This window comes from Brienomyrus brachyistius, chromosome 13, assembly GCF_023856365.1.
Source record: "Brienomyrus brachyistius isolate T26 chromosome 13, BBRACH_0.4, whole genome shotgun sequence".
In the NCBI taxonomy this organism is placed as follows: domain Eukaryota; kingdom Metazoa; phylum Chordata; class Actinopteri; order Osteoglossiformes; family Mormyridae; genus Brienomyrus; species Brienomyrus brachyistius.
In genome coordinates this window covers 18,049,697-18,070,416 of record NC_064545.1, presented here as the reverse complement: position 1 = coordinate 18,070,416, position 20,720 = coordinate 18,049,697, and the positions used below count along the sequence as shown (strand labels likewise).

Below are 20,720 nucleotides of genomic sequence, written 5' to 3'. Positions count from 1 at the left end.
GTTTGGTTTGCTCTTGATTGTTGAACTGAGTGGTATTGCATGGTGAGAGCCAAAGACCTCTTTTAGGCCTTCAGAGAGACGCATGTCAGTTTAGGAAGGATATAAAAATATCTCAGGAGAGTTTGGAATCAGCCATTCCACTGTCCTGAAAATTATTTACAAGTGGAGAACATTTAAAACTACTGCCAGCATGGTCAGGTCAGGCCAGGCCATCCTAGCAAGTTCAGCTAAGTTTGATTTACAAGGGAGCTGTGCAAAGAGGAAACCTATCTGTCAAAAGTCATCTGGGCAACACTTAAGTTTGCCGGAGACCCACCCAGACAAAGACTGGGACTTTTGGAACAAAGAGTTTTGGAGAGATGAATCTCGGGCGCAGTAACAGAGGACATGTTTGGTGTAAACCAAAGACAGCTTTTAAGCAAAAGAACCCCATACCAGCTGTGAAGCATGGGGGTGGAAATGTCATGGTTTGGGGCTGCTTTGCTAGAGCAGGACCTGGCCAGCTCACCATCATAGAATCCACTATGAAGTCTTCATCTCATAAGAGGGTGTTTTTGCATAGGTGATGCAATTTCATCACCTTTTATCTATAGATTATAATTTGAAAGATTTAATATTTTATATATAGATATTTCTTAATAAACAAATATTTAATTGGGTGTCCTAAATTTCACATGACTGTAAGTTCATTCATTCATCTTCTATACCGTTTGTCCTATACAGAGTTTTGTGGAAGTCTGGAGCAAGGCAGGGAATAATCCAGGGTGGAGGGTCAGCCTATCGCAGGGCACACTCACTGTATAGTAATGCAGCTTGTTGCTGAATTTAGCCCCGGTGGCACTGAGAATCGGTACTGAGTAATTGTTTACCCCACTGTGCCTGCTTTCAGCAGTTAGTTACGGTGCTATTTTTGGTCACAGGCATTTGAAAGCGCTGAGCTCATGGGAAACGGTGGGGATTTCAGTAGGCACAGGGATTACACACACGCAGAGGGAACGAGCCACGCTCCGCTGCAGAGGGGATCTGCTTTACAGCGGTATGTTGGTGCTCTGCAGCCAGCTTGAGGTGCACTGGATCCATTTCCTGTTTTGTCGATTATCATGTAAAACTGTTTATGAAAAATGTGCTTATTTGAACAGGAGATTTGATCACAGCCTTATCTATTTGGTTCAATGCCTTTTTCAAGACAATCACATAAAAAATATAGAATCACACAAAACGCAAGGATGGCTGCAAGGTTGGTTGTTGATAGTGGTGACATTTGTGCACTCAATCACATTGTTACATGAAATTGACCTGTTACCAGCTAGTGTGGGAGACAAGAGCATCCTCTGCTGGTCAAAGAAGAAACGGACAGGGTACCTGCAACTAGGGACTCCCTTGTCCTTAAATGCTGTGGTGTTGCATTTTGTTTCAGTTGCTCTTAAAAACACCAGTAGCACACCAACGATAGATCTGACCCAGGATCTGTGAACTATCTCTGTAGGAAAGTTAAACCCATAATGCTTATGTCATACTCCCAGTACACAGCAGATTCACCACCAAGTTGATATTTGGCTCTGCAGATTCAGACTTTCTAACTGTGATCAGAAGGCTGCTGGTTCAAATCCCCTGGCCGGCAGAGTGATTGTGTCATTAGGCCTTTGATCGGGACCCTAAACCATAGCGGTGCTGGCTCACCCTGCACTCTGCTGTCAAGCTTAGCTCTCACCTGGGTCTGTGCGCCTCTCAGGACATTAACATGCGATATCCCATCTCCCGCTCATTCACTTAAAATGCATTTCACATTCATCCTGGCAACAGGTTCTAAGCAGAGAAGCATCAGTTTCTAGTGCTTCACCAGCTTATAAATCACACTTTAAAGAAAGTTTCTCTGTGACAAAATGCTCCTTCATCCCCACAGCCATGGGTGACAACTTCCCACAAATCAGTCTTATCCCAATTTTTTTACAGTAACGAACTACATGCATGTGTGTATTCAACATTATACAAGATTACTTTGTGTGGATACATCATTTTTATTTAAACAGGTACAGTTGCAAATCTATTCGGATTTCATGAACAAAACAGATTATTTTCAGCTGCAGAGCAAATGCTTTCCTTCAAATCAGCTCCAGACCCAGAGAAGGACGTAGGAGGACGATGAGCGTGGTGTGAGGATGGTCTGAATGTCCCAAGGGCAGTAGGCTTGTTAGCTGTATGCAGCTCTAAGTGTCCTATAAGGAACTTAAACCACCAGGAAACGAACACATTCCATCTCCACTAGCACCCGCGTTTCAGGGCTTCTTCAGGCCCGTGCCACTGAATCACAGACCAGGCCAACGTCCGTCCAGACGTGCCTCTCACAGGGGAATGTGGGCGATGTCTTATACCCCCCGAAATACAGCAGCAACTCGACTGTAACAGTTAAAAACTTTAGTCAGCCTTTAAATGTGTTCTATAAAATGTGCTGGTTTCAATGATTGTAATTGTATCACTTTTCATTTTTCGGGGCTGTGCTCAAGAAAAGAATCATCTGACATTTTGGCTCAACTCTCAGCGAAAAAGTACTTCACGTTGTAAGCCAATACAATCGCTACAGAAACACTGGAATAACTATGTGACCAGAGTTCATGTCGTAGTTTAACACTGGCTTAGCCTTGTTAACATGAACCCCTTCAACTTACCAAACCATTTGCACTCTATCATTTTCAAAATAAAATTTCGCATTTCAATTTTTAACCAAACAATAAACACCCCCTTTACAGACTTAACCCCCCCCCAAGTTAATATATAGTAGATTTTAACCTGGTAAAGACTGGTGGTAACTCAATGCCTAGTGTCCAGGATATAGGAGCATGAAAGGGCCCCCAGAGAGTGTGACTCGGCTGTCCAGGGTGTTCACTCCAGCAACAGAGAGGCAGCCTAGGTCTGCATTCTAGGTCACGGATCAGCTCTCTCAGGCCGGTCCCGAGCTTCCCCTACGAAGAGGGATACCCAAGCTCCATGTCAGCGACTCCACGTCAGTTATTGGCGGCGTCTGCCTGCCTGGGCCAGTTCTCTTCATCAATTCCAGAATCAAAGTCCTCCTCATTGGAGTCCTTTGCGGGGGCTCTGAGGGGCAGAATGATAGTCATAAAATTTTATGAAATACATGAACCTGAATCCCCGCTATGTATCGTTATACCCCACGGAGCTTCAAGCCTCATTCTGAGGGTGAAAACTCACATCCTAACCTCAAAGACTCATATCAGACCCTCGAGGTTCCGGTACTTGCCTTATGTACCGAGGTTCTGATAGGCCATAAACCACATCTTTAGTAAGTTCCACGGCCATGATATCTGAATGTGGGACTTCGAACATAGGTTCCAGCAGCAGTTTCTCCTACAAAGACAACGGCAGGTCACGCACATGAAGTCAAACAAGCAAGACAGGTATGTCAATGGGTCTAGATGTCATTACCATGATGGATCTAAGGCCACGAGCTCCAGTCTTCCTCTCAAGTGCCAGTCTAGCTATGGCCCGCAAGGCATCCGGGGTCACAGAGAGCTCACACTGCAAAGAGGAGTCCAGCTCACATCACTCTTCGACGCGTATCATTGTTGACGGTGTGAATTATCAAAAAAATATTGCTGGGGCTTAGAAACCCGTGACATGATGACCAAAGTGGTTTAAACCAACCACTATGGATGGATAGATGAATGTAGCAGGTGATGACCAAGTGTACCATTACCAAGAGCGTAGTACGATACCTTGTCCATGCTGAAGAGCGCTTGGTACTGAGGCACCACTGCGTTCCGCGGCTCCGTCAGGATGCGGACCAGCGTGTCCTCGTCCAGGCTGTGTAGAGGCACCACCACGGGCAGCCGGCCCACGAACTCGGGGATCATGCCGAACTCAATGAGGTCACGGGCTTCCACATGCCGGAGGAGCCGGTCCCGCTCCTCCATTTCCTGCACGGTGTCCACCTCACCGCCGCTGCTGTTAGCCAGGTCGGCTGCTGCCGCCGCTCGCCGTCCCTGGCCCAGGTTGGACGGGCTGCCGAAGCCCAAGTACTGTCGGGGATTGGGAAACAAGTCTTTGTTTTAGCTCATTAACTCTAGACACCCACACCAATTCAATTCATACCCTTCACATGGGTCCCACCTTCTCATTTTTCCTTCGGCTGATTATCCTATCCAGCCCGTTGAAGGCTCCAGATGCTACAAAGAGGATGTTTGTCGTGTCCACCTGCACCGTCTCACCCCTCAGTTTTCTGGAGTTCTTCTCAGGGACGTTGACGATGGTGCCCTCCAGCAGCTTGAGTAAACCCTGCAGCACATGGGTGAAAACCGACACAACCGTTTAACGCTGAAGAAGAAAGACATCAAGAGTCAAGCTCTACTGCAATATCTTTAACATCTTGTGATTCTTGCCTCATAAAAATGGTCTAGCTACAGGAAGTCAATGAGGGAGCATTGCAGAATCCACAGACTGCATCTCAAATTTCGTAAGACATAACGTTCACAATCCCTTGGCCACACAAGTCAGAACTGTGATGACACCGAACTGTCAAACTAACCTGCTGCACTCCTTCCCCACCCACATCACGCAGCTGGTGGATTCCAGGAACGCTGCCAATCTTGTCTACCTCATCCAGAAAGACGATGCCTGCAAAAAAACGTCAGCACTGACATCTGCGAGGTGTCACAGAGCTCACAGGCAACGAGGAACCTAAATGAAGGTTCCTCAGCTCCAGCAGATGGGTATAAACGACTCGTAAAGGCATAGACCCAAGATGCCCCACCTTGCTGTGCCTTCTCCACTACGTAGTTGGCATCCTGAAGCAGTTTCGCGATCACAGACTCAATGTCCTCTCCCACATACCCTGCCTGAGTCAGCGTGGTACAGTCGCAGATGGCAAAGGGAACATCCAGACATTTCGCAAGAGTCTGAGCCAAAAGTGTTTTACCTGGAAATACCACAATATTAGTACAACATCTTTGAGATAAACTAGTACCCCAGTTGACTTCCTGCTGACTGACCTGACCCGGTGGGACCTAATAGCACAATGTTGCTCTTCTCCAACTTGATGTCACTGTGTGGGGAATCCAGCACCTCCCCTCCTCGCTTCTCCTGAGGCGGGTGTTGGTTCACCTGCTGTTGCATGGAGGCCCCCAAGGCATTACCATGGGGACTAATCCCTGCAATCTGGAGCAGCTCTGAAATGAAAGGGGACCAATCTCTGGGGATGGGAATATGACTGAGGGGTGGGGGCTATATCATGCTGCAGTTTCAGGCAAACATCAAGCAAGGAACACAACCTCTAGGGATTATTTCATTCATGTTTCACATGGAGCCTGCTTGTGTCGTTTTCGTGAAAAACTGTTACCCTTCGAGTATCCAAGAAATGTGAGCCTAGCGCTACACTCCTGTAGAGGAACGTATATTGCTGAAATGACAAGCACCACCCTCACCAAATGCATTACATAACTATACTTGTATTCAAAATCTTTCAATTTGTTCCCTGTCATACCACCAATTACCAGGTACAAGAGGAAGTTGGCCAGCGCAGTACCTGTTTCAGACAGACGAGCTACATGGAGATAACCAGAAGCTATTGAATGTTGCTATGCTATTGACCGAATGTCCTCAATCTGTTATTGTACAGTATTTGTGGGGGAAAAAATGAATCCTTCCTTCCGCCTTGGAGCACTGATACCCTTAAAAGAGAAGAACCCCATTGCTTACTGGAGGAGACCAGCCTCAAAAAATTTCAGGTAGGTCAAGAGAGGATAAACTGGGACAATATACAACCAAACTCATCAGACTAGGGCGTTGTAACAGTGTAAAAAAAAACAAAAAAAAACATGTATGACAGGATACTACATGACGATTTTAGAAAAGAATTCCTGGCATTAATGTTTGCGAAGTCGACAGGTGTGTTTCAGTGTGAAGTGGGATTTTTGGCATTTGTACAATTCTGTCAAACTTCTAGGAGCATAAAAGTCATTGCACATAGTCAAATTATCCAACATCTACCTCTGCATGTCAGGGCTGAATATGTAGGTGGAATTGTCACTTACTTGTGAATCTGTACTCATCCTCCCGTCTTCGTATCTCAAGCTCTAAAGAGAGAGGATGAAAGTCATGACATCAGGAGCCTCCGCCAAAGCTGTGACCTAAAGCATGCATCCCTTTAGCATCCACCATAAGTGCTAGCCTTTAGCATCCAATCTTAGTGTTTGCCCATTAAAATTTGCCCTACAGTGTCCACCCATATCTCTTGCCCATTCGAATTTTCCACCGTACCAAGTACCGTACTTTTAACACTGAGAAAATACCGAAAGGTGCTGATTTTACACTGCTGTATAAACTGGTATCGCCCACTTCTGTCCGCCGAAAGACGGTTTTTAATCCAGTCTGACATGTTGTCAACTCAATGCTGGATTCCAGCTCACCACACAAGAATGATCATTAATATACTGAAAGATGACTGATTACTAAAATAGACCGTGATGTCCCGAGCCAATATCAAAGATTAGAATCAGGCATTTTTATTGATATCGGCTACCTCAGCCCACGCGGCCCAATTTACATCAGCTGCCATGTGGAAATTCTTCAAATTGGAAACTCAAAGTAGCCCTAAAGCCACCTGCAGTGTTTGCAAAGCCGTCCTTTCAAGAGGACGTAGTAACAGAGCATTGCTTAATACAGCTGACCTAATTATGTACAGTACTGTGCAAAAGTCTTAGGCAGACAAAGAAAATGATGTTTAGATTATCCTTGTGTTGGTGTAAAACTATGATATTTTGCCTGTCAAAATGTGTCAGCTTAGCCATTTCAGAACCTCTGCTAAAATCATCCTAGTATTTGCAGTGACCGTCCAGTGCAGCCATGTATTGTTTGACTTGGCCACTAGCACACCTCATACAGCTAGTCAATCTGTCACTGACTTTTTAAACCAATATATTTAATTATTTGATTGAACTGCTGGTGAAATAAAAAAAAAAATCGTGGAACGGCTGAGGTGCCCCTGAGGAGAAGTTTGGGAACTGAAGCGGTGTTCATCCAGCCATCCAACTAGATATCAGTAACTTTTTAGAAAACAGAAGAAATTTATTACTAGTTTTTATTGTGTTATTCTTAATTTGCACATGTTCTAATGTTAAACTGTTTTTTTTTTTTGTTCTAAGCCAAAGTACACTTGCTACCCAGATAAACAGCTTTAAACATTGCTTTGGACTGCCTAAGACTTTTGCACAGTACTGTACTTGCAGAAACATCCTTAGGAAGTAAACTGTGAAATCGCCAGGCTTACTCAGATGAAGAATGAACCAAACCCTACTGTATATGTATGTATATTTAAACATTTATTAAAATATCAGCTTGGGACTGGAAATCAGCAGATATAAATACTAGAACAAAAACTGGCACATCCCTAACTGTAGATTTTGAAAAGCAAATAACAGGAGGGCATTATTGTCTGCTTTTTCCTCTCCATGATTAATGCACTCACACCCTTTTCTCTGCCCTCACTCCCTGGTGACACAAGACTGGGCGCAGCATAGAGATTGTGGTACTAGCTGACAAATGACTCTGCATGCTGAATTCCATGCGTTTCTGACACATGATACTTACCCAGAACCGGAAAACAGCCTAGAGCTGTTAGATACAGAGTGTGATTCATTGGCTGTAAAATCATTCCTTAAATACAGGACTTTTTTTTTCTACAGGTTTTGGGGGACTAATTTAATCTGCACTACCAAGCCCGCCTAACCTACAATCACCCAACCTGTAAGCAAGCAGCTCAGTTTGCTGTAAGCTGTAAGGCCTTCAATGTGGACGGAAGGCAGCCCCTCTGCTACAGGCACATGGAGCCCAATCAGGAGCAAGCCGCCCTCACCTCTGGGAGTCAGACTGGCCTGCTTGTCCACTTCCACTTGCGGCCTAGAGCTGGCAGGGATATTGTTGTAGATACGCTTGTAATGGTTGTACACAGCCACTGACAGCACCTTCTTTGCATGAGACTGGCCCACCACGTACTTATCCAGGTAGGCATAAATCTGCAATGAAATAACAGCAAGCCTTTGTTTGGCTGAAACAGGACACACGACGTCTGGAGTATGGGGTTCTTCCCCTACTCAGTTCACAGGTCCCTTAAAATCAACCTCATTCACACCCAGTAAAAGAACCCCTACATTAGATTTCCTTAATATCCACAAATGCAGCCCGTGTCAGACAGGCAGGATTAAAGACCGAGGACGGTTGAACGGCTGCCCAGACGCGGCTCACCTTCTTTGGGGGCGGGGGGGGCTTCTGCTGGAAGGCCAGCTTAACGGCATCGGCAGCCGATTCCGGGTCCCTGTTCGGACTTTTCTTGGAGTCGGTGTCGGAGAGCACCACGAAGAAGTGCTGGCATTTCTCACATTTCACGAAGCGCGTCGACGCTGACGAGTCGGAGGGGAGGGGATATATAAATTTATCTACATCTTTGTGGGGACTCTCCATTCATTTCTATGGGCATAACCCTAATTCCAACATGGCAACCTTAACCCTAACCCTGCCCTCACCTTAACCATGAGTCACTGAACAAAATACTTTTGGCATTTTTGGTTTTTTGACTGCCATCACAGATTTTTATAAAACTGAGTCCAGAAAAATGGTTCCCACAACATCAAAATAGCAGGTTGGGATTCCCCCAATGTAATATACATATATAACCCCCCCCCACCCGGCCCACACACAAACACACACTTACAGACAAACGTCTCCACATGAGTGCAGGGGTCCCCACATTTGGGGCAGCGCAGGTGGGCTCCCCCCTTCCCGCTACCTCCCGAACTCGCTGATCTCTTCCCACCAGCGTCGCTGATCGTCTTCTGCACATGAAGAGAACACATAACACATGGAACATTGGAGAGAAAAAAAAACAAAATGAGGCGTTCTTGGTACCTTTGACAATTCAGAGTACATCATGGCACCAAAAAGGAAGACTTTTACATTAACCTGACCCTTTTATCCAAAGAGATCCTAGGATGTGAACCCACAACCATTGTCCTATTATCACAGTACTATACTTGTTGAGCTACATGAACTATTCAACTCAGAAAATAAGCATAAATTGATGTACCTTTCCACCATCACCATCTTTAGACATTCCATCTTTCGAGGCATAATAGACCGGCGTCACTGAGAATAATCTGACAGGCACTCGACATGTCAAGGTGCCATCATGTGGCACCACTCTGCCCAGGGCCAACAGCTGAGCGCGAGTGCAGGAGATCCCTGCCAATTAGGAGAATAGGAACAGACTTATCAAAATGCACACACACTTATCAGGTGCCTATCTAATTTGAAAGACATGAAGTTAACCACTAACTGACACGTACGTCTAAGGGCGACAGTAAAATTAAATATTAAATAATCTTCCAATCTGATGCCCACGTCTGTAATGCTTTGGGTCCGGGTTCGGTTCGCCATTAAAGGTCCTCCAGGATTGACAGGCAAAAACAGCCTTCGTCACCCCCAGCAGAAAAAGTCACGTTCCCCCCCACCCACGGGTTCGGGAAAGCTAGTCTGATTTTATCAATACTTTAGGTCTCCTTTCCTCAAAAGAAATGGGTTTTCGGTCAAACTGTACTTACACCTAAAGGTAAACTAAAAACAAGATCAACAACAAAACAACAACAATAATAATAATGAGCCTGTTTACTGCTTGTTGACAGCTCGTGCCATGGGCAATGTCCGCGATAAAACAAATCGATCCACAACATGCCGCTAGCAATCCGGCCACTTAGCAATTAAGTCAACTTTTATTAAAACAAACAACTAATCACTTTCTACTATTAAATAACAAGAGAAAAACACACACGACATTAAATCGCACTTACCCCTTTGCGCCGAGCTTATTAACAATCTTGCTGCCGAAGTGCAAGTACAGGACATTTTGTCCTAAAGGTTCTGCCAACAAAAACAAATACAAGAGTCTTTTTTTTAAAGGCACCAGATTCCTGCTGCAAGGCGATCAAGCGAGAAAACGGGGCTAAGTGAAGCAGGGCCGATCGGGCTATTCGGGGGTAGGCCGAGGCCCGTCAGCAGAAAACGGGAAAACGATCAAGCCGGATTAATAGCCAGCCATGCAGAAAAAGATGATTATAGTGCGCAAACATGACCAAGTTCACGGCACGGTCGCCTTTCGAGGCCCTTTAGCGGACATCGGCCGTGATCCCGCTCCAAAAAGCCCCCAGCTTTAAACCCGACAATAAGAGTTTTAAGCGAGACAGCAGCAGGAAAGTGGCAGCGGACAGTGGCGGATCCCTCCGAGCCAGGCCGTTCGCGGCCGCCCCCCAGCACCCCCCGGGTTACGTCGCTCTCTCACTCAGGTGGGCTTCTGCGGACGGGGCCGGTCAGCGTTAGTACGGGCGGCTTATGGACCTGAGGCTCCGGCGTCGCACCGCTACGGGTTATTCCGCGCAGGTCTGTTTTCATCACGTGTCACGAAGAAAAGGGGGGGAGGACGCGAGGAAGGCTGCACATTTTCTTTAGTGGAAATTACAATGATGTAAAGAAAAGTCAAAAGATTACATTTCGAAAAAAGGACTCTCAGCTTTTTCAAAGAAAACGCATAAAAACACTCGATCACCAGTACAGGAAGGATAATGTGTGTGCAACAGCTACCGATCGATATAACAAAAGACTATGTCACTATCAATTACAGGTTTAGACATCCGGACCGGAAGCCAAACAGCAATAATAATGATGGCGAATAATGACTCGTTTGCATGCTAGAATCCCAGTCAACGTATCTTTAATGTTTTATTTCTGAATTTAAGTGTAATTAGTCATTTCGGTGCTCAGCTATTACTGCCTGGTTGAGCCCCCCCGTTCCTGCGCAGATCTGCAAGCAACAGCTCGCGCTCGTGGTTATCCGTGACGCAACGAGGGCGCACCCCCCCACACCTTGTGCTCAATGCGGAAGTACAGGCGCGAGCTTGTCACCCTGTCGCGAGCGAAGCACGCGGAGCTCGAGGGGCGCAAAGGGGTAAATGCGATCTTGTGACAGCGGCTGCTTCAAATAAGGGCGAATGGCGTCTTAGTTACAAACGGTAATGAGTGATTGTAATTGTTTTTTAAACTTTGTTGCGGAGTAAAGATCGGGCTTTCTGTCGGACTTTCCCGTCGTAAAGCGAGTTAGAATTAGGTTTGCTTAACTTTCGCTTTGTTACTCACTCTTGTGCAATTCTTTGGTGTTATGTGAGGCGCTTTTCAGCTGACCCTTGTGATATGTGCATCGCCGATATTAACGTATGGCACGCCGCAATAGAGGGCGAGTTATAGCACCACATTATCTTTCTGTCACCTTTTCGATAGATTTTATTGTTGCTACATTTTTGTTATGTTTCTGTGATTTAAATTTTTCTTCATAAAAACGAATGTAAATTCCCTTGCAGCAGATATGGATGAAATAAGTCAATCTCCTGATTATATCTGGTTCCGAAGCACAGTTCCGCTCAAACGAGTAAGTCATTTTTTCCTCATAGTAACACTCCAATATATCTGGACTACGTTGTATTATGCTGCTAACTACATAGTTACGGTGGGTTTTAATTGATATTTAAAGAAGTAAAGGAGCCCACTTTACTTGCAATATGCAATGTTTCGCTCTTGGTCTCGCAACAGACGTAGTTGATCCTCTTGTAGATTGTTGTGGATGACGATGACAGTAAGGTATGGTCGCTGTACGACGCTGGTCCCAAGAACATTCGCTGCCCCGTCGTCTTACTTCCGCCCGTCAGCGGAACGGCCGATATCTTCTTCCAGCAGGTTCTGGCCCTGACAGGCTGGGGCTGCAGAGTAATCGCGGTGAGCACCACTTTCCAGACGTCGCACTCTTATACTACAATCGCTGCTTTTTGGATGGTCATTTAGATGACTTACATATCACTGTATTCGACTATAATATTGGATTACTTACGATTAATCGTGTTTCCCGCAGCTCCAGTATCCAATTTACTGGGATCTACTAGAATTTTGTGATGGATTCAGGAAGCTTCTCGATCATTTACAGTTGGACAAGGTTTTGCAGACCTCATTGCTTTGTAAAAAAAAAAGTTTCCGTCAGTGCATTCATGCTTATTGTGTTTGATGGTAAAATAAGCCTTTCATTTTTCTGTGTTTTAGATACATCTGTTTGGAGCGTCCCTAGGTGGTTTCCTGGCTCAGAAATTTGCAGAATATACTCACAAATCCCCCCGCGTTCACTCCCTCATCCTCTGCAACTCCTTCAGTGATACTTCCATCTTTAATCAGACTTGGATGGCAAACAGGTGATCGAGTCCCATCCTCCTGACTGCATGTCATTTGGAGGCCAGGCCTCGTTGCTGGCTGGTGAGCCCTTCATAACAATCTCCTCTCCTTGCACAGTTTTTGGTTGATGCCGGCCTTCATGTTGAAGAAGATTGTCCTTGGGAACTTTGGGAGTGGACCTGTAGATCCGGAAATCGCTGATGCCATAGACTTTATGGTAGATCGGGTAAGGCAGATGGGCCAGGATGCCCTGTGAGTGGTGAATTTTCCATCTCGTGTCCTGTCTGGATTCCGTCTATTTGTTTAATAAACATTGAATTTTCTATTTCATTCAGTAAAGAATCTGCCATGTACACATTTTAATACATATATGTATAGGTATTCCTATAAGAATATTTTATAGATGAGACTTCAGTAGCTCAACTCAAACTGCACTGGCTAATTTTTGGGTTAGAGTATCTGTGGGAGTCTTTTATTATTACTACTATTTTTTTAAATACCTCATTGGCATTTGGAAAAAGGCATGTGTATTCCCATGATGCATTGCGCCGGTGCATGCATGTGTATGGGATGCATTTTGGATATAACCACAGTGAGATTTTCTGTGCCTTTACAAGCTGGAGGGCCTGAAACAGAGTGAACTGGCCTCACGACTGACCCTGAATTGCCAGAATTCCTACGTGGAGCCCCATAAACTGAGGGACGTCACGGTGACCATAATAGACGTAAGCTCTGTGTTGTATGTTGGCTGTTTTGGCAATGGCTGCCCGGTCTCACACAGGTAGGCTTACAGCTCTGCACATGTCCGTTTTTCTCCGAGGTCTTCGATCAGAGCGCGCTCTCCCAGGAAGCTAAGGAGGAGATGTACAAGCTGTATCCGGATGCGAAACGAGCTCACCTCAAAACGGGCGGAAACTTCCCTTACCTTTCACGCAGTGCGGAGGTCAATCTGCACATCCAGGTATGGCCTCAGTCCTCAGTCATGGGGGGGGGGGCATTTTCCTGGATTGCATCACTATAACTGTCCCATCAGCCCCAGAGTGTATGCGGTAGTTATCCACTTTAGTGCTTTTTACCTCAATACAGTGTGCTTTGTCATTACATCAAGGTGGGGGTGGGGGGGGGGGGGGGGTGCAATCCTGGACCATGCCCCTAAATGAGCCATTGTGCCTCCCTCCAAACGCCACTCACTAAGCACACCGTTTCATTATTTATTTTTTATTTTTAAAGAAGGCTGTTCATCTGAACAGCCTTCGAAAACATCTTGAATATTTAATGTTTGAATATTTAATATTTAATCATTTGGTGTGTGTTTAAAAAAAAAAAAAAAAGTCAAGATGCCCCTTCAAATGTATTTATAACATTTATGATCTCGTACGTGGTTTAAGTACAAAGTTTTGACAAAGAAACTATGGAGTTTGAGAACTAGGGAGATTTGCGTACCGTTACAGAGGAACTGAAAGCCAAATTCTGACAGGTGCAAAGGATTTTTTTTTTTTAATTTAAGATAATTTTCATGTCTCTGTGTTTTGCATTAAAAGAACAATGGTAATTATTCGTTATCCAAAATGAACTTTCTTACTTTTCTATTAATAAAACAATTTCATCCATGGAGACCTAGGCTACAGTGTGTTCAGGCTTTATGTAATGCTCATATAAGTGGCTGGGTTTGACCTCTGACCTCTGGACTCAGATTCACATGCGGCAGTTCCACGAGACGAGGTACGCAGCTCTCGACCAGGCCTTGGTGAGCGCAGACGAGGTGCAACCACAAGCCCCCCACTGTAACAGGACCGGCCAGTGAAAAGAGGACGGGCGACACTGCTTCTCCATTCCGTGGCTGGGACTGGCTCACTGCGCTGTCAGGAAAGCTACTACGGTCTGAATGCAGTTCATAGTGGCCCCCACCGGTCTGTAAACTCAGAGTCGTCAGGGAGGTGTTCCACAAAGCAAGATGTCTCAGTTAGCTGGGTTACCTTAAGCTAGAAATCATGATCATCCAATAGGAATGCTTCTTACCTGAACTCTTATTGGGCAGTCGTGCCTTCATGAAGTTAACCCAGCTAACTGAGAAATCCGGCATCGTGGACCACCCACCTGGCCTGGTCTTAGAATCCTTTTTACTTCAAGATACTGTTCGTGACCATTCAATCGCAAAATGACATGTGAAAGGGCATACTGCTGCCTTGCCGGAATCTATTTTTGTAAGCACCGCTACTGTATATAACCGTAAATTGCCTAAAAGCCTTTGTTTTAAGAGACTTTTCTATTTTTTCTATGTCAATTCTTTAAAGACTCTTTTGACTTGGTTATTATGTTTAAATGCTGCCGTTTTATTGAGCGAATGAGGACTGTGCTTCAGTGTCAGGAAAACACTTGCAGAAAACACTGTTTCTGGAGCTAATATTTAATTTCCTTATTAAATAAAACACGCTTCATTGCAGATAGCTTGTGATTAGCTATATTAAAGTAACCTCTGTCAACAATAATCAGTAACCTAGGAATAATTAATCTTTAAATTCCATTGTGCAGGTTGAAAATCAGATTTAATCTTGAACAAAAGTCCTTGTTTAGATACAGTGCTGTGTTTCTGTTTAATCTTTAATCCATCATTTGGGACTGCGGCTGGGTGAAGACTCTTGAGCATTCTTTGGATCCAGGATTGACCAGCCATTGTTTTTCAGTGTTTTGGACCCGGGGCCTGTTTCAGAAAGCAGGATTTCTTGTTTAACTGGATAACTTGTTGGATTTAAGGTAGTATGGGCTAAAATGTAAGTGAATGAAGCTAAAGTCCTTTCAGACTGGGATATCTAACTTCTGTTTAGAATCTCCATTCTGGTATGGCATAGGTAGCCGTGTTCCCTACGCTGTAGCCTGACGCACCTCCCCAGAAGTGTAACTACATGTCATGCAGACCCAGATCTCAAGCTGATCGAACATCTGTGGGAGGCGCTGGACAAATAAGTCCGATCCATGGAGGCCCCACCTCACAACTTACAGGATCTGCTGCTAGCGTCTTAGATCCAGATGCAACAGGACACCTTCAGAGGTCTCGTGGAGTCCATGCTTCTGTGGGTCAGAGCTGCAGTGGCGGCACGAGGGGGACCGACACAATATTAGGCAGGTGGTTTTAATGTTATGGCTGATCGGTGTAGATTTATAATGACGATTTTTTATGAGCTGGTTTGGAAGCATGATTATTATGTGTACAGATATGGTATTACATTTTTTATTTAAGTTTTATTTAAGTTGCAGCCGCATGATTCTCTGCTTGAAGTGGTTGCTTGTTTGCGTTGGTAAGCAACCATACCTAATAAATTGGCCAAAGAGAGCATGTTGTCTGAGAAATGGTAGCTGTTAGGCAATGTCTATCCGTCTATCTGTCCATTTGTTTGTCTGTCCATCTGTCTGTCCGTCCATCCATCTGTCTGTCCATTCGTCCATCCATTTTGTATGTCCACTTCTCCAATGTGGCTTCACTGGAGTCCGGATGCTAGGCAACACAACGGGAATATTTTCTCAAGCTCTTTAGTCAGTTTGTTTCTCTGTTCAGCCCTTTTCAAGTCTGCCAGATCCAGCGGAGGCGATGAAACGGCCCTCTGTGTTCCTCTGGAGTAATTCAGTCACACGACGCTGCCTTTATTCTCACTGCCCAAATCACGGTTCATTTTAAGCGTCTTACTATGGAAATTACACAAAGAAGCGTTACATAAGGTAAAATGCAGTGAATCCACAGCTGCACATGAACACAAGCTGGCCCCGCAGATGCATCACTGCAGTTTGTTCCTATTATTTAAATGAGTTTCTTTGTTAGAAATCACCGTTGTGCTGTTTCACCAACTACGGGTTTCAGCTGTGTGTTGCTTTTATAAATACCTCATGAATACTTTGAACAAGAAGGACTGCAGTGGGCTGTGCAGTAGGGATGTGTGTCTCGCTAAAGATGTGAATATGTGACGTGCATATAGTTTAAGGACCAGACCTGATAAACCACAGACAACAACAAAAAGACAGATGTCATCAGCAGGCACAGAGTGCCTTGGCTTTAAGAACGATGTGTCTCTGTGGCAGCTTCACATGCCCTCCACACAGCAGGTCTGCATAATTCACTGTAAATTGATATGATAGGAGCTTGATAGGGCAGTCAGTCACATATAGCATCATATAGATATTTAAATCTTACAAATACAGGAATAATTTATTTTGGTGTAATGTTACCCAGCACAAACATATTCTGGGTTTAAATGGCTACATACAACACATATAGTGTAAGTGGGAAATTAAAAAACAAACCCCCTCTCCTGCTTTCTGGCAGAAAGTGCTGCTGTAATATGTTATGAAAATGCATGATATGTGTTGGGGTGGCATGGTGGTGCAGTGGTTAGCACTGGTGCCTCACACCTCTGGGAAGTGAATCTCCGCCTGCGTCGCATGTGTATGGAGTTTGCATGTTCTTCCCATGTCGTCGTGGGGTTTCCTCCGGGTACTCTGGTTTCCCCCCACAGTCCAAAAACATGCTGAGGCTAATTGGTGTGTGAGTGTGCCCTGCGATGGGCTGACCCCCCATCCGGGGTTGTTCCCTGCCTCGTGCCCATTGCTTCCGGGATAGGCTCCGGACCCCCCGCGACCCAGTAGGGTAAGCGGTTTAGAAAATGGATAGATGGATGATATGTGTTACTTTATTACTTACTTTATTGTTACTTTAAGTTTTCTTTTTCCTGTTACTATTAAAGGTATGGAATGGACATGTATTCCAGACAGCTCCCTCTGCTGTACTTTGCAAGCACTGCATCGAGCTTTATCCAAAATGCAAGGTTTACCTTAGGCTGCCGAAATCCACTTTACCATCCAAACATTACTTCTACAATAGGTCCGCCGTTTTATTTTTAATTTTTTTTTTAATGCACCGCAGATTTCCATCTTGTTGGACAGGTGGGGGGCAGGGAGGGACTAAGCTGCAGTGCCATTTGGTACACTGGTTTAGGGACCGTGGACCGTTACCTTTCTGATGGGAAGGAACCTGAGCTAACAGGGAGGGAGGTATCAGCTAGATTTCATTGGCCTTACCTGCAGGCACAGTGGGGGCCCTGGATCCAGACGTCTTGGCCCCTCCCAGGAAAGGCTTCAGGCTGAGCATTGGGCAACTGGAGCTGTTCCCACTGGAAAAGATGGCTGCCTTGATGCAACTGCAAGCTGCAGGTGGGGGAACCATGTCTGTAGTTTATGTGTCTGCCAGTACCCAGGCTTTTTAAAATGGGTGGGGGGCGGGAAATGGTCCTGTCAGCGTACTTTGTTTTCCTGCTGGGGGCTATCAACACATATCTGGGGAATAGGGGTAATACCTGGCGATACATTAACTGGAAGAGTTAAACCCAAGTGGTGAACTGGTATTGGTTTCTGTGCAAGCTATCAATTGTGTATTGCACACACCTTGTCTGAACATAGGCATGTTCAAAAGTGAATATGGTACCAGCGTACCCTAGGGGAACAGTCTGCGTTTTGGACACAGATTGTCTAGGAATGGAGATTAATTTTCTAGAGAGGACAATTGATTACTATGAAAGCAATTCCACAAAACCTATCATTTAAAAGAACGTAATTGTGCCAAATGAGATGTATTCGTATTCTATTTTTTAACCTGGAATGAAATCAAAATGTAAAATTAGCTTAAAGCTTTTTCACCGTATATATTTGAAAATGCGCAACGTTTGTGTAATTCTCAAGTTTAGATATGCACCATGTAATATTTTGAAATGTCCATCAGAGGGAGCATGTGAGCTATTTGTCAGGTTAGCAAGATGGGTTCTTATGTCAGCTAAATGTCTGTGCTGACTAATTTCACTGCCTTCGAGTCAAAAGGTGGAAAAAAATGGTAGTTGCGGCAAAAATAACTCAGTAGAGATTAGAAAGTGAAGAAGCAGCATTCTCTGTTGGGGCATGTAGTCATTTCTGCATATGCTATTTTGGGTGCCAATAAAACTAGAAATTAATTGCATGAAATAAGAGGTTAAATACCTGGTGAAAACTGTGGTGTAGGATGTTTATACATTTATGAAGGACCATTAGCTAGATGTCCTGAAATGCCAGCTGGCTCAGGCTGGGTGCCCTAGGTTAGCTTGTTGCAGTGTTCCATGCTGTATCAGTCTTGGGGGCTTCTCACCATTATCCTGAAAGTGAAAGCACGGCATCCGGTGGATGATTGTCATCATGACGTCACAGAGTGCAGGCTGTACCGGGGCAGCTGTTCAGAAACCACCACAGTGTGTCATCTTATCCTGGTGCTTTGTACTCAGCACTTAAATGCACCATCTTTAGGCCTTTTTGACAGGGAAATAAACACAGGCCCTGGGTGTCATCCATCCATTTCTTAAGTGCTTGTACAATGCAAGGTCACGGTGATATTGAAGCCTGTTTGGGGAAGCAGTACCCATGCAATGCTAGTCCATTTCCAGGAATGCACAGCATGGGCAATGTAGAGAGACAAAATCAGCAAACTTACAGCCCCGTGGGAGGAAACTGCTGTACCCGAAGCAAACCAACGCAAGCATAAAAAGTCCACGAAATTAAACCTCTACACACAGTGCCCGCCACAAGGCGTTCAACTGCACGCCTCTTTCATCAGTTCTTAATCTTACTCCCGATGCCATGTTAATTCTCAGTCAGGGTCTTCTTTAGATATCTTGAGTTTTCAGTGGATGAATGGAGAGGTACTAGCACATATTGAAAGAGAATGGACAACACAGACAGCCTTGTAGTTGCTCTGGTAAAAGCCAGTCAGCTGACTGTTACAACCTGTGGATGTGTCTGTATCTGGGAACTGGCTGCATACACACACATTTATACATGGTCTCAACAGGGTGCAAACATTTATGGTGACCTTTGACCTCAAGTCTACTGACCTGTTGTTTTTTTCCAGTTATTTGTGCTCCTCCTTGCATTTGCGCAACTTTTGAGTCATTTGCTGGCCTCCTCACTGTTAACCTCATTCTTACGGTGGCTAAATATGGACAAAAAGACCTACCCCTCTTTCAGCAAGGTCAGCTGTATGCTGAGACTGTGGTAACTCACAGCTGTGAGTCACTACTCTCCCCTTAATAAAATGTCTGATATAGTTCGCCCCAACATATTTTGTTGCATCAGTGTTTTGCTGTTTGCCAATGCCGAGTAGCTCCTTTTAACACCAGAAAGATAGCAGGTGATAAAGATGGCAGCGTAGTAAATGCTTTTGTGCAAGGGGGCAAATGAGGGTCAGAGAGAAGGGCAAGCCGGTGCTCAAGAAGCAATTGTGGGTTAAGGCAGTGTTTCCCAAGCCAGTCCTCAGGGACCCCAGACAGTCCATGTTTTTCCTTCCTGAATACCAGCTAAATATCTTAGCAATAAGAACAAGCAGGCCTACCTGACGGAGGTGAAGAAGCTGTCAGTTTGGGTGTAAAACAATAGCCTCTTCCTCAATGAAAATAAGACAAAGGAGTTGATAGTGAACTTTATGTGGAAGAAGCAGAGCAACTGCCACCACATCAGCATCAATGTTTTGCTTCCAAAACACAGCTGTCAACCTGCCAGTTTCATTATTAGCCTATTTCGGACCACAGGAAACTGATTAAGAATGAAAACATTCTGGCAGGGGATACTCCAGGAACTGGGTTGAGAACCACCTCTTTAGTGGCCTGGGTGGGCGTCAGGTCCCTCGGTGTTCACATACCCGAGGACCTGCACACTGAGACCTTAGTGAGGAAGCCTCACCAATGCCTGTACGACCTCAGGCGTCTCAGGGATTCAGGCTGCAAAGAATTTCTACACTGACCACCTGGTCCAGGAACAGCACACAGCAGAGGGTTGCGTGGTCAGACGCACGCACATGCGCTCCCCAACCTCCCAAACATTTACATCGGCCGATGCAGGTGCAGGGCGGTGGAGATTAAGGTCCCCAGTCATTGCAGAAATGGCCTCTCATGTGTGCCTGGAGGCCAGCTCAGAAAGGCTGAAGAAGAGCTTCTCTCCAGAGCCGAGACTGATCCTAAATGAGGACAGTGTTTAGGACACACACGCCAACATTGTCACACCCTACTTAAACCACACAGACAAATATAAATACTTATTCCTGGACTCTCACCCTACCTCTGCTTACGGCCAGTTTTGCATGCCATAGATATTTATGATTACTATTTAATGTTTGTAATACATCATGTCTCTGATTTCCCCACAGTCTGGGGCTACGGAAACATGCGTTTGCACACTGAACTCAGTATAATTATGTATGTGACAAATTAAGCGACAAATAATACTTTGAAGCTTGAAACTCACACAAGGACTATAGTGTCAATTTGTGAGATTAAGGGAGGCCGCTGACTGGAGTGTGATACCAACACCTGAAAAAAGAACAACTACAGGAAAGAAAAGCCTGACACTCATAAATAACCTGATACTAGATAAGTTGATAAGATAAAAATATA

The 20,720-nt window shown here is 45.0% G+C and overlaps 3 protein-coding genes across 7 annotated transcripts in view; 2 read left to right on the top strand and 1 right to left on the bottom strand.

Annotated features, from left to right (window-relative positions):
• Positions 1 to 1,998: 1,998 nt before the first annotated feature.
• LOC125706809 (ATP-dependent Clp protease ATP-binding subunit clpX-like, mitochondrial) lies at positions 1,999 to 10,516 on the bottom strand. 2 transcript variants are annotated; one of them, XM_048973647.1, is made up of 15 exons: positions 10,396 to 10,516; positions 9,852 to 9,921; positions 9,092 to 9,246; positions 8,720 to 8,840; positions 8,254 to 8,408; positions 7,865 to 8,024; positions 6,045 to 6,086; positions 5,004 to 5,180; positions 4,766 to 4,930; positions 4,541 to 4,629; positions 4,126 to 4,290; positions 3,732 to 4,034; positions 3,442 to 3,534; positions 3,257 to 3,363; positions 1,999 to 3,093 (listed from the first exon to the last, which is right to left on the bottom strand). In XM_048973647.1, exons 2-15 carry the CDS (start codon positions 9,904 to 9,906, stop codon positions 3,003 to 3,005), a joined length of 1,878 nt encoding a protein of 625 aa, XP_048829604.1. In that variant the 5' UTR covers positions 9,907 to 9,921; positions 10,396 to 10,516; the 3' UTR covers positions 1,999 to 3,002. The 2 variants fall into 2 exon arrangements, with proteins under 2 accessions (XP_048829604.1, XP_048829603.1); XM_048973646.1 differs by having other exon boundaries at positions 10,340 to 10,488.
• A 360-nt stretch (positions 10,517 to 10,876) lies between these two features.
• Positions 10,877 to 15,598, top strand: LOC125706810 (maspardin-like). Of its 4 annotated transcripts, none has more exons than XM_048973650.1 (9): positions 10,877 to 11,002; positions 11,412 to 11,479; positions 11,662 to 11,823; positions 11,957 to 12,037; positions 12,142 to 12,287; positions 12,385 to 12,493; positions 12,885 to 12,992; positions 13,088 to 13,228; positions 13,961 to 15,598. In XM_048973650.1, the coding sequence occupies exons 2-9, from the start codon at positions 11,417 to 11,419 to the stop codon at positions 14,069 to 14,071; spliced, it is 921 nt and encodes a 306-aa protein (XP_048829607.1). In that variant the 5' UTR covers positions 10,877 to 11,002; positions 11,412 to 11,416; the 3' UTR covers positions 14,072 to 15,598. The 4 variants fall into 4 exon arrangements, with proteins under 4 accessions (XP_048829607.1, XP_048829606.1, XP_048829605.1 ...); XM_048973649.1 differs by having other exon boundaries at positions 10,927 to 11,066; XM_048973648.1 differs by having other exon boundaries at positions 10,933 to 11,066; positions 11,415 to 11,479.
• Positions 15,599 to 17,268: 1,670 nt separating this feature from the next.
• LOC125706806 (proprotein convertase subtilisin/kexin type 6-like) overlaps positions 17,269 to 20,720 on the top strand; it is a 49,752-nt gene continuing 46,300 nt past the window's right edge. Inside the window, exon 1 of the mRNA XM_048973643.1 lies at positions 17,269 to 17,466. The gene's annotated coding sequence lies outside the window, so the exon portion shown is untranslated. The remainder of the gene's footprint in view (positions 17,467 to 20,720) is intronic.

What these genes read in the sequence shown, in the direction of transcription:
- LOC125706809 (XM_048973647.1), bottom strand. Translation starts at nt 9,906, where the DNA reads ATGTCCTGTACTTGCACTTCGGCAGCAAGATTGTTAATAAGCTCGGCG. An exon ending in GGATGAGTACAGATTCACAA is followed by an intron (nt 5,181 to 6,044) that starts GTAAGTGACAAT and finishes CTTTCATTTCAG; the next exon opens with AGCTGCTCCAGATTGCAGGG. An exon ending in GTGGCCTTAGATCCATCATG is followed by an intron (nt 3,364 to 3,441) that starts GTAATGACATCT and finishes TTGTCTTTGTAG; the next exon opens with GAGAAACTGCTGCTGGAACC.
- LOC125706810 (XM_048973650.1), top strand. Translation starts at nt 11,417, where the DNA reads ATGGATGAAATAAGTCAATCTCCTGATTATATCTGGTTCCGAAGCACA. An exon ending in CAGACTTGGATGGCAAACAG is followed by an intron (nt 12,288 to 12,384) that starts GTGATCGAGTCC and finishes CTCCTTGCACAG; the next exon opens with TTTTTGGTTGATGCCGGCCT. An exon ending in TAGACTTTATGGTAGATCGG is followed by an intron (nt 12,494 to 12,884) that starts GTAAGGCAGATG and finishes TGCCTTTACAAG; the next exon opens with CTGGAGGGCCTGAAACAGAG.